The sequence below is a fragment of the Pundamilia nyererei genome, unplaced genomic scaffold, assembly GCF_000239375.1.
Source record: "Pundamilia nyererei isolate P.nyererei 1_Seehausen unplaced genomic scaffold, PunNye1.0 scaffold00743, whole genome shotgun sequence".
NCBI classification, from domain to species: Eukaryota; Metazoa; Chordata; class Actinopteri; order Cichliformes; family Cichlidae; genus Pundamilia; species Pundamilia nyererei.
The window spans coordinates 10,557-23,088 of NW_005188144.1; the positions used below are offsets into that span (position 1 = coordinate 10,557).

The window sequence follows — 12,532 nt, forward strand, 5'->3', positions numbered from 1 at the left end:
GTCAGTCTTTACTCAGACAGTGGAAGTGAAATCATGGCTCAAATATGTTATGAAACCAATTATTTATTTTTACACCAAATTAGTGTTACCTTAGTCATATTTGATGAACATCCCCAGAACATTAAAGAAAAAAAAAAAAAAAAGTCTTCAAATCTTAAATTGGCCTAGAAATGTTAATAAATAAATTACACCCAGCATCCTGGACAAGTCTCAATGGAAGCGTTTGTGAGAAGACAATCATGTAATGGCAAAGCTGCAAAAGTAACAGGCTAACAGTAAACCACTAACATTAAACATCTACAATACTACATAAATTTTGTGATGAAAAAACGCCAAATTTTTATTTTTTTCCCCCGTCAAAGAACTTGAGAACTCGCCACCCTTTCTAAATGCGTTTAAGTGTAATATGTCCCATTATTTGTAGTTTTCCCCTTCTGAAGCTCGTTGGCAAAATTGTCTCCCGAGAAACGCATCGTCTTTTGTATTCTACCGTTGTATCAGCAGTTCTCCCCATTCGCTAACATTTTCTTACGTTACATTTGACCTTTCTGGATCAGTTCTGTGAAAAGTAGTAGGGATTACCACAGCAGGTTGTATAAGCATTTAAAAAGTTCTATACAAGTAAAATTAGTAGGAAATTTCTATGCATTTAAAGTTTAATAAAAAAAAAAAAAATTCTTAAAGAAACTTGGGAACCTTCTCTTTGTGGAGAAAAATAGTATAAGCACCACACAGCCACACTTACCAATATTCAACTTTAATGGTAAGCAGGACAGTGTGTGGAGGTTATACCACATTTAATTCCTCAAAGATAAAACAAATTATTTACACTTTAAAATACTTTTAAGATCAAACTCCTGTTACACTAGTCACAGGTGTAGCTTTATGTGTTCTTTCATGAAGGTTACGAGTACTTGAATGTGAGAAGCTTTCCTCACAGTGACTGCACTTATATGGTTTCTCTCCCATGTGGATTTGTCTATGCATGTTAAGGTTACCTGCAGTGGCGAACGATGACCCACACTGGCCACAGAGGTACTTTTTAATGCCACTGTGTATAAGTTCATGACGTCGTAATTTACTTGGAGTGGGGAAGCCTCTCCCACATTCTTTGCAGTAGTTCATTTTGTGTCCAGTGTGTCTACGTTGATGTAATTTTAAGGTCCTTTCCTGGCTGAAAGGTTTCTTACAAATGTCACAACGAAATGCTTTCCCACCACCACAACGATAGCAGTGTTCAAAACTGGATCCTTCTGGGTTGTTCTGCTTCTAAACAAAGACAAATACATTTAACATAAGTTACACGTTTAAATAAACTTTAAAATAAATTTTGTTTCTATGACGTAGAGGAACAGAAACAAGTGTTGATACCCCAGAAAGAAAAAAAAAAATAAAATACATACCTCACAGTAACTGCACTTGTGGAGTTTCTTTCTGGTGTGGATCTGATGGTGCATTTTAAGGGACGATGAAAGTTTAAAAGTCTTCTCACACAGGTCACATTTATACGGTCTCTCCTCAGTGTGGGTAAACATGTGTTGTTGTAAGTATCTTTTTTCTGTAAACTGCTTGTCACACTGATCACAGCTGTAAACATCATGTCCCGTGTGAATGCGTTTGTGTCTATTTCTGTTCCCTAAATGGTTGAAAGTTTTCCCACAAATGTCACAGCTGTATGCCTTAATTCCAGAGTGGGTAACTCCATGCCTCCGTAAGCTACCACTTTGAGTAAAATCTTTACCACACTGATCACATCTGTATGGTTTAACTCCACTGTGGATGAACTTGTGGTTTTCCAGGCCTTCTTTCTGAGTAAAACGCTTCCCACAATGATCACAACGGTATGCTGTAATATCACTGTGAGAGACTTTATGCTTTTTTAGGGCACTTTGCTGAGTAAAGGACTTCCCACACAAGTCACATCTAAACTGTTTATATCCCCTGTGGATTAGTTGGTGTCTTTGAAATTTACCAAAGCAAGTAAAACATTTTCCACACAAGTCACAGATGAACAGAATCTCTGCAGAGTGGAAGTCTGTGTGTTTTCTTAGGGACTCCTTTCGAGTAAAAGCTTTCCCACACTCATTGCAGCTGTATTTTCTTCCCCCGTGGGGTTTGTCAGCCTCCTGAGAGGGCTGACATCTTTGCCCATTTCGATCCTGCAGTAACAGAAATACCAACAGAGGCATTGAGTTAAATACAGTCATGGAACAAACTGAACAGTCAAACTCCCTCCAGTTTTCTGTATAATTTTAAACCAGAGGCCTATTTCAACCATCTACTAGTGGTAGTACATTATATACAAATGGTCAGAAGAACCAAACAATAATTTGGTAGTATAGTCTATGGAACTATCAGATTTAAGTATTTAAATATTCTCACGTCATCGCCATTCCTAGTGCTTGTACACACAAATATTCAGTCTTGTTCTTGTCTTTGATTTGACTGCTTAGATTAGACAAATTTAGCTGAAAGCCAACAAGGATACCCAACGGATTTACTTTGCCAAGTGGATCATCACGGCCTTGCCGTTTTGGTCCATTTGATCAACCTTTGTTGTTATTTTTCATTTTATTTTCAGTTGTTACAGACTGGGCAGACATGGCTGGGGGATAGGAAAGGGAGAGGTCCATATTTCTACAGGTTTTTAAATTTTATTCTAGAACACCTTAGACTGCTGACACAGTCATTACACCAGCATTTGTTTATCCCTAGAGTTACATTTAATGAGACTACTAGGCCAAACCCTAAAATAATTTCACATTATTTTGACAAGAATTTTATAAAGAATTACAATAGTAAAATGTGGAACTTTTGCAGGTTCTGGTTAGAGTGACCCTAAAGCATGTAGCAGAGCAGAGCAAGTACTACTGCCACTAGCTGCACTCCAACACAGTGGCGTTCAAGTCTGCTGAACTACATGATGAGAGACTCTAGGGATCACCACAACAACTACTGTATAACATTTCCAAACTGTAATACAATAATATCTAATGAAGGAAAAGTGTAAATGTAATGTGTGCTACAACAGTAATTAAAATTATATTATAGAAAGAGTAATATATACAAATAACATTACATGATGTACTATTGGGGGCTTAATATAAACCTAGCCTGTGTTTTGGTGCCTGTTAAAATGAACTTTGTGTCAACTTTTGAGCAAATTGTGACCATCATCAAGCAAACCAACTGAAGACGATGAAGGGCACACAGTTTCAATAGTAGTGAAACATATTTTCCATACCTTTTCAGTTGAAGTCATCGTTTCCTCTGTGGTGGCTAAACTGAGCCTAAATGACTCAAAAATGTTGCTCTGCTGCTTCGTCAGACTCTTCTCCACTTGCTAACGAGCAGGGACACAAACAGATCTTTATTACATGCTACGGCTCTGTGCGTCTATGTTCATCAGGCAACACAAGGTACAACAGCTAGCTTTGATCTCTAGTTTAACCTGTTTGAAGTCAGGAAGGAGAGGCAGGAGACTAAATTAATAGTACCAGCTTTAACATTAAGACACAGAAGAATCTGGTAGGTTATAATTGTTCTTCTGTTAACTTTATCTTTTAGATACGCATTTGACAGTTGGAGTTTATTCATTTGGCTGCAGCTAGTGGTGTTTCAGTATCGAAGCAAAATAATACAAAACTATTTCAAACACATGCTTATTCTACAGAACAGACTTTAGACCCACCTACTATCCAATCACAGGTCTCAGTGATCTTCTACAGATTTTGACCATCAGAGAATTTATTGGTCTATAGGCAGTGTTTCATGCTTATTTGCCCCCAAACTTGAACATAAATTGCTTTGAGCCAGTTAGTGACAGTATGCCAGTGTAACCCAGTAACAGGTGAACCACTCTTATGACACAGAAAACTTGGGTTTTTTAAAAACCTAACAATAATAAAAATCTTGCCTTTTAGTGCAGACTTCTGGAGAAGGCATGTATTCCTGTTGGACACTGCGTTTTTAAGGACCAGTCATGATGATGACCACATGCTTCTCCATAACATAGTGAACTCTCTGTAGCTAAGACCCAAATAGATTCTGGCACATTCAGAAGTTCTTACATTGTCAGGGCTCGGCAAGGCATAAGTCAAAGCACAGGACTCACAGGGATACAGAATAAACACAAACTGACCTTTATTTGGGATATCCACTCAGGTCCACAATGCAAGGAAAACGAAGAGCAACAGAATCTCAGGAAGCATAAACTAACATGTTAACTAAAAAGATATGAGACAGGGCTACAAATACTCTCTGACACACTCAGGGCTAATTGGGAACTGGACACAGCTGAACATAATTAAGGAAAATGACAGACAGAACTCTGAATCCTGACTCAAGTAAAGCTTGAGGTAGTCCTATTGCCTGGACTAAAGAATAAACCTAAAACCTTCTTATGATGAGTTCACGTTAATCCTACTCAATTAGACCAAAATTATTTAACCCTGTGATGGACTCGGGGTGGGCATCACAGGGTGACCCTGAACTGGAACTGAACTGAAAGTTAAAACTGAGGTATACAATGATTATTCTCAAAAGAGGCACATTTGTGGAATTTCTGAGTAAATAAATCACATACAAGAACATCACACATGACATTAAAAATCTAAACTTTCCACTCGGCACAATTTAAGATAAAAAAAAGAGTGATTTAGCTACTGGAAAAAAGGATGCTTTCATGGGCCGCCATTGTTGGAAAATGGAATTGGCTGGGCCGTGCTATGAATTCTGGAATATGGTGGACCACAAAGGACACAACGACCCATCCTTCAAATCTGGGGGAAAAAACAGGACCCATTTGTCGGGCGGATTCGTAGGCTGGACACAGCTTATGTACCTTGATAGTTATGTATCAAATGTTTAAAAATGTTTGTTTGCATGTTCCTATGTACAGGCCCTGGAACAGCACCTTCTTAATGCTACAGCGCTGATGAGAGGCAGACAGCTCAAGGACCTCGGGCATTCAATTCAATTCAGTTTTATTTATATAGCGCCAAATCACAACAAAAGTCGCCTCAAGGCGCTTCATAGATACAGAGAAACCCCAACAATCATATGACCCCCTATGAGCAAGCACTTTGGTGACAGTGGGAAGGAAAAACTCCCTTTTAACAGGAAGAAACTTCCAGCAGAACCAGGCTCAGGGAGGGGCGGGGCCATCTGCTGCGACCGGTTGGGGTGAGAAAAGGAAAACAGGATGAAAGACATGCTGTGGAAGAGAGACAGAGGTTAACAACAGATATGATTCAATGCAGAGAGGTCTGTTAACACATACGGCATCACTCAGAACAGAAGTTAATCTTCTCTCTTCCAAGGACCATGAAAAATAGCATCTTATTTAGCATTGCTCAACCCATTTTACATGGTAACAGTGGAAATGTTCCAGCAGAAGAGAGTCACGGAGACATAGATAGACAGATAGATCTTTATTAAGATGGCCATAATGGGCAATAAATAAATGGGCAAAAAAATGAAGCAATTCTAAAAAGAGGAAAAAATATTATTTTTTAATAAAAACTAAATGTTCGGCACCTCATCCCTTCTCACACCCTGCCCTAGTTACACGAGCACACCATACCATCCCAGCACATCCTTCCTTCAGCTACAGTACGTACATTTACAGAATCAACTGACCAGTATATCCATCTTTACACAAGTATATTTGTATCTTTTGCACAACCCCCAGTTATGCTCAGTACATGAATATTTAGACTTTTTTTTTCACCGTTTCCCATTTCGCCACTAGATGCGCTGAAACAAAGCATTGAATTAATGAACCCATTTTCAGTTCAGTTGATGAAATGGTTCTTTGCTTCATTTGCACATCACTATCCTATACCACTGTGTTGCCTAGATTGGTGGCACTGGGAATTCAACAGACAGTAAAAGAAAAAGACACAATAGAGTTAGTAACACAATCATCTTTATCACCTCTTTGCTAGACCGAAGTCTAACTGCGGTATAGATCATCTTATGTAATCCTTCTGAAGCTTCGTGTTTAAATGAATATCAAAGAGCCTAGTCACATTCAGCTTCTTAAAAATTGCTATTAATGCCTTGTTCCTTTCTTGAACATAGACCTGACATTCTAATAGTACATGCTGAACAGGTTCCAGTTCACTGCAGGGCAAATAATAGTGCCGAAGGATTTTGATCTCCATTGCCGTTTACCTTATACACCTCAGATTTCTAGTAGAAAGCAGAAACATGCCACCTGTAAATGTTTATCTAATGACACTGCCGTGATTGGGTGTATTAAGAGTGGGAATATATCTATTTGTCTATTTATCAAGCCATGATGGTTACTGGTTATTAAACACCAAAAGCATCCATGGAAGTACTGAGACTAAACACTACTTTTTGTAGGGGGATAAGTGTTAAAATTCCTTTTAAAAAAACACACGCACACACACAAACTAATGTAAATATTTATACTTGTGCCTTCCTAGTTATAACATTCAGGTTTATTCACTGCAGGTCCAGATATCAGAGCTACCGCATCAGATCCAAGTGTGTCATCAGCTGACACTTTTTACAGCAGATTCCAGCTGAACTCTGTGGAGCCTGATCTCAAGGTTTTGAAGTCTGACCCTGAAACCAGAAGAGGATCTTCAGATTAATTGTGATACAGTGATTTCAGTCCTGCGTGATCACGCTGATGTTTGCACAGAGCAGAAAATGAAGTGAATGTTTTTGCACATTGGTAACAGTGAAACAGTTTATTTACAGCGTGGGATTGTTTATGTTCGGAGTATGAACCGAGATTCCTGAAGCTCTTGTCACAGCTGAAGTTCTCTTCCGTGTGTACCTTCATGAAGGTTACGACTACTTGATTGTGTGAAACATTTCTCACAGTGTCTGCACTTGTATGGTTTCTCTCCTGTGTGGACTCGTTTATGTCTTTTAAGATCATCTGCAGTGAAAAATGATGACCCACACTGGTCACAGACGTTCTTTTTGACCCCACTGTGAATAAATTCATGGCGCTTTAATTCACTTGGAGTGGGGAAGCCTCTCCCACATTCTTTGCAGAAGCTCATTTTGTCTCCAGTGTGTCTACGTTGATGTATTGTAAGGTTCCACTGATGACTGAAAGTTTTTCCACAAAGGTCACAACAAAAGTCTTTCCCACCACCACAGTGACGACAGGGTTGAGAACTGGATCCATCTGTGTTGCTCTGCTTCTAAACAAAGATACAAAGAGTGTAAGTCAGGGAATTCCTTCAACATTTTTATCCTGAACGTCGCCTCAGATAAAGAGCATTTCTGCCAATATCCAATTACATTTTACTGTTTTCATTATAACACTCAGCTCACTGGGCTACAATAAATATCTTTGATCTAGAGGAACAGCAACAAGCACTGGTACCCTGTCTGCAGACATACTTTCACCATACTATGAGGACATGTAAATAAAACTTACAGACCATTAAAAAGAATTTGATTTTGAGGGGGTCAGGTGGGATGCACTGATTGGTTTTAGTTAGATGACCCTCCTGTTGTTCAGTCAGTGAATACAAGTAAAATGGACTGGTTCTTACAGAGCACTTTTCTACTCTGTCTGAGCACTCAAAGTGCTTTATGCAACATACCCAATTCACACTGTTAGATCCCAGTTACCCCTGTACAGGTGGTCTGGACAGCTCTCCATCCTTTGGGTCAGAGTCCCTTACTCCCTACGGGTATTATCCTGATAGGTGAAGTTGAGACTAGTTTAAGCCGGCAGCGAGGAGATTCGCTCAGCCTCTAACTGCCTTCATCTAAGTGCCCGCCCTGCACTTCCTTTGACTCCATGCTCTCATTTGCAACCTTAATGAAACATATTTGTAAGCCACAGTTATTAACGGCTGCTCTCCTCTAATGATCTATAGCACTTGTTATTGTGCTGAGTAAAATTTTGTGACCTGGACAGTACGTCCCAAGGACGTGTTATAATAATTGACTAGAATAACCTATAAGAACCTAAATCTGATGTTATGGGTTAACACACAAAGTCTTACCATTTACTGTTTTAAGAAGGTAATAGAATCAATGTCCACAATTCTGACTTTGAATTAAGATAAATAATTTTTATTAAAGCAAGATTTCAGCAGGCGTTAGCAAACAGCTTAATTGCAATTGAATCAATCAAATCCAAATAATCAATTTATCACACTATAAACTCTAACTATTCTGTTGCTGAGTGACTACAACCGTTGTTGAGGTGTGTCTTCTTTTAGGAGGGAAGGAGGATCATCGTGCGCACTGATAGAATCCAGTTTCCAATACAAGGCTCCCCGACTTCACCTTCTTGACTCTGATCCTAACTCAGCATACGATGAGTACGCAGTTTAAAATTCATAATCCAATCAGTCGATCCACAGTGAAGGGCTATGACTTCTCCTCTGTTGTCCCTCTCTCTAAGTCTTTTCACCGCAGATCTTCAGTCTTCTCACATCCTACTTACCGGCTCGGGACTAGAAGAAAAAGCCCCTCTCTGCTTTTGCCTCCCATCTTTAACACCTCTACGGACACCATATAATACAGATAGTTTTTCTACACTTAAGGAATTTCTAGGGCAGTGGTTCTTAACCTGGGTTTGATCGAACCCTACGGGTTTGGTTAGTTGGTTTCAGGGTTTCGGCAAAGCCTCCGCCGTGACATGCACGGCTCATCTATGTCTTGAATTTGAAAAAAATTTGTATTTTATTTTTCGCTAAAGAGGTGCATATGGAACTGGTAGCGTTCGGTACCTCCAACAAGGTTAAGAACCACTGTTCAAGGGTGACTGTAGCTCAGAAGGTAGAGCAGGTCATCTACTTCAGCGGTCCCCAGCCTTTTTTGTGCCACGGACTGTTTTATGTCTGTGTATATTTTCACGAATCGGCCTTCAAGGAGGGGAGGATAAATGCAACAAAATAAAACCAGTACCCAAAAAAACGGGAAAAGACCCAGGGAAACCCAGTTAACGATAAAAATGATTAGTGGCGACTGCTGATCTACATAATCCACTCTGCATGTCACAAGATACTAACCCCAAGCTGTTCTCCGATGGATCCAATGGAGTGTGAATGTTAGATAGAAGAGGGAGAAATTTTCACTTTGTATTATATTAGGAATGTTTTAAGAGATTTGTGAGAGATTTGACTGAATATTCCGTAAATGAAGTATTTTTATATCCCATTGAGATTTTAATTTAAGGTTAATTAACATAACGCTTCAAAAGAATTGCAACTGTAAATCCTCAAATATGGCTACAAGGTAACAGTAACCGTTGTTTTTAATTAGATGACTTATTATGTTCTTTACTGACACTGTCAAAATTCCAGCAGCCATGGCAAATGTAATGTGGGCCTAAATATGGTACAACGTGGATATTGTGAATACAGAAAAGCAATAATTAACTTTTTTCATGATCATGGATGAAAAGAAATAATGATTGAAATCTGATCATCAGCCAGCACTGCTGTTATAGCTAGCAGAATTACTAACTTGCTAACAAGTTACTTACTTACTGAGCAGAGTTGATCCAAACAGTGACACTGAAATTAGAAGATAAAAATATAAATACATACCTCACAATTACTGCACTTGTAGAGTTTCTTTCTGGAGTGCATTTGGTGGTGTTTTCTCAGGTAACGTGGAGATTTAAAAGCCTTATCACACAGGTCACATTTATAAAGTCTCTCATCAGCGTGGGTAAACATGTGGAATTGTAAGTGTGCATCTGTTGTAAACAGTTTCCCACACTGATCACAGAAGTAAACACCATTTGCAGTGTGAATGCGTTGGTGTCTATTTCTGTTCCCTAAAAGGCTAAAAGTTTTCCCACAAATGTCACAGCTGTACGCCTTAATTCCAGAGTGGGTAACTTCATGCTTTAGTAAGTTGCCACTGCAATTAAAAGTTTTACCACACTGATCACAGGTGTACGGTTTGACTCCACTGTGGACAAGCTGGTGTCTTTTTAAGTTTCCAGGTTGGGTAAAAGATTTTCCACACAAGTCACAGCTGTGCGGTTTATCTCCACTATGGATGAGTTGATGTCTTTTTAAGTTTACTGTCTTGGTAAAAGACGTTCCACACAAGTCACACCTGAATGGTCTCATCCCAGTGTGGATGAGTTGTTGAATTTTCAGGTTAAACTTTCCAGTAAAATCTTCTCCACAATCATCACAGCTGTATGTTTTCTCCCCCTTTCTTCTGTGAGGTTTGTCGGCCTCCTGAGAGCGCTGACTTCTCGCTCCATGTTGGTCCTGCAGGGACAGAGATACAAACAGAGGCAGTGAGTGAAATGCAGTCGTGGAACAAACTGAACCTGCCTCCATTTTGGAATCAAAGATGTCAACAAACACGTTGTAGGTGTGTTACCACCACCTTCTGGTGATAGTTTCACATTACAATTATGTGCTACAATGAGAGTTGGACTGAAAATGACATTATTAAAGAAATATTGATTACTTGAGAAAATCTTGTACTTCATAACAAATTCTGAGTCCAACTGATGACATTGTTGTTTCAATGTGTTCTGATAAAATGTGATCTTTGTATTTTCTTGTAACTTCTGTGGTTTTTGTTTGTGAATGTAGCTTCTCTATTTATGGAGGAGCCCAGGATGGAAAAGATAAAGCTGCTGTTAACATCCAGCTGTGCACAGTTTCAATAACAGTGTAACTGAGACACTTTTCTCACCTCCTGTGTTGAAGTCATTGTTTCCTCTGTAGTGGCTGAGCTGAATCCAAATGGCTGAAACTGTTCCTCTGCTGCTCCACCAGACTCTTCTCCTCCTGTTACTCAGCTGGGACACAAAAGTGTAGATATGCATTTTATCCCTTATGTGAAAAGGCATGTGATCAAAAGTGGGTCAATTACACTTCTTTAGGGAGAACCCCTACCAGGGTTTAAAAAGCTGGTACTCTCCACCATCCACAACTAGACAATAAAGTTTATTGTGACCCTGATACTGCAGCAGATTGCTCTGATCTGCTGAAAGTAGAAAGATTGCCCATGTATGTCAATAAACAAACATTATGCTTGTAAATAATTAAATGTGCTACTACTGCCTCTACTTCCGCACACTTGGGATTTTTTTTTCATTCTAATGTGAAGTGTTTGTTGTGTACTAAGAAATGATGGCATAACATCACCTGATTTATGGGTATCATCTAGGCAGAGTGGAATTAAGAATTACACCTACAGGCCACACTGACCTGTGGATGTGAACATAGGTAGCTCTTCTGTGTTGTGCCATCTGCATTGCCAGAGGTTGTTTGGTTTCCTAAATGTATAAATCACGGCATTCCTCCTGACACTTAGACTACATTTAGAAAAAAACATGTCTGAACTGTTTCAATACTGCTGACATGAGGGATCACTAAGAGTTTTCGTTTAACCAGCAGCTGTCCTTCTCTACCGCCTGGGGCTTACTTTAGGTGCCTTCTCAGCTTAGGCTTTCCTCAACACTGTGAATGGGTTGGATAATGGCAGGTATTATGTATCCTGAAACAAGATAACATTCTTTAGTAGGGCCAGGACTCTCCAGTCAATTTACACCTACAGGCCAGTGGGAACTCTTTCAATGATGAGACATCCTGGACCGGGAGGAACGCTAGTTTGAGCACAGAGTCAAGGAGGCCATTTACGCGAAAATGGAATGACCATCTCTGAATCGAGGAGGGGGCCTAAAGGCACATCTTTCATGATCACTAAATTTCCCCTTGTGGGACAGTTAAAGGTTTATTCTATTCTATCTTACAATGTTGTGATTCCAGCCATTCCCCAACTCTCTGTGAATGGTACTCATGGCCATTGATCAGTGGTCATGAGAATTTGCATATTAATGATCAAGGAACTGACCTCCCAGCCCATTGTTTATTCTGTGGGTGAATTTCAGTCATTGTGCAAAAGTATTGTTTATGCAGTCAGCTGAGACTGAAGAAGTCACTTGGAATTAGTGATGAAACGTTTCTCCCGGTATGCAAAGGTTTTGGCACCCCTGATAATATTTAGGATTGTTCTTCATAATTCATTGTTTTTTTGGATCAGTAATTTCATTTAAATATATCATATAGCAGACAAACAGTAATATTGAGAAGTGGAATGAAGTTTATAGGATTTACAGAAAGTGTGCAATAGTTACTGAATTAGGCAGGTTCATAAATTTAGTCACCTCAACAGAAAAATGACATCAATATTTAGTAGATCCTCCTTTTGCAGAAATAACAGCCTCTAAATGCTTCCCATAGCTTCCAATGAGAGTCTGGATTCTGGTTGAAGGACCATTTGTCTACACAAAACATCTACATTTCAGTTGGACAACTCATAAAACTATGAAGTCATATACAGTGGGATGCAAAAGTTTGGGCAACTTGTTAATAGTCATTATTTTCCTGTATAAATCGTTGGTTGCTACTAGAGATGGCACGATACCACTTTTTTTATGTCCGATACCGATATCATAAATTTGGATATCTGCCGATACCGATATGAATCCGATATAGTGTTTTTTAATCAACAAAACTGTTTTTTAAATATCTTGCTGCATTTT

The 12,532-nt window shown here is 39.1% G+C and overlaps 2 protein-coding genes across 2 annotated transcripts in view; both read right to left on the reverse strand.

The window, feature by feature from the left end:
- Positions 1 to 51: 51 nt before the first annotated feature.
- On the reverse strand, positions 52 to 4,289 carry LOC102199071 (zinc finger protein 239-like). Its single transcript, XM_005754915.1, has 4 exons — positions 4,142 to 4,289; positions 3,245 to 3,343; positions 1,404 to 2,159; positions 52 to 1,269 (listed from the first exon to the last, which is right to left on the reverse strand). The coding sequence occupies exons 2-4, from the start codon at positions 3,260 to 3,262 to the stop codon at positions 850 to 852; spliced, it is 1,194 nt and encodes a 397-aa protein (XP_005754972.1). The 5' UTR covers positions 3,263 to 3,343; positions 4,142 to 4,289; the 3' UTR covers positions 52 to 849.
- A 1,221-nt stretch (positions 4,290 to 5,510) lies between these two features.
- The window catches only part of LOC102199363 (zinc finger protein 239-like), a 12,241-nt gene continuing 5,219 nt past the window's right edge, over positions 5,511 to 12,532 (reverse strand). Inside the window, exons 2-4 of the mRNA XM_005754916.1 lie at positions 10,678 to 10,783; positions 9,561 to 10,241; positions 5,511 to 7,190 (exon numbers count right to left, since the gene is read on the reverse strand). Coding sequence (XP_005754973.1) covers positions 6,786 to 7,190; positions 9,561 to 10,241; positions 10,678 to 10,695 — 1,104 coding nt within the window. The 5' untranslated portion in view covers positions 10,696 to 10,783 and the 3' untranslated portion in view covers positions 5,511 to 6,785. The remainder of the gene's footprint in view (positions 7,191 to 9,560; positions 10,242 to 10,677; positions 10,784 to 12,532) is intronic.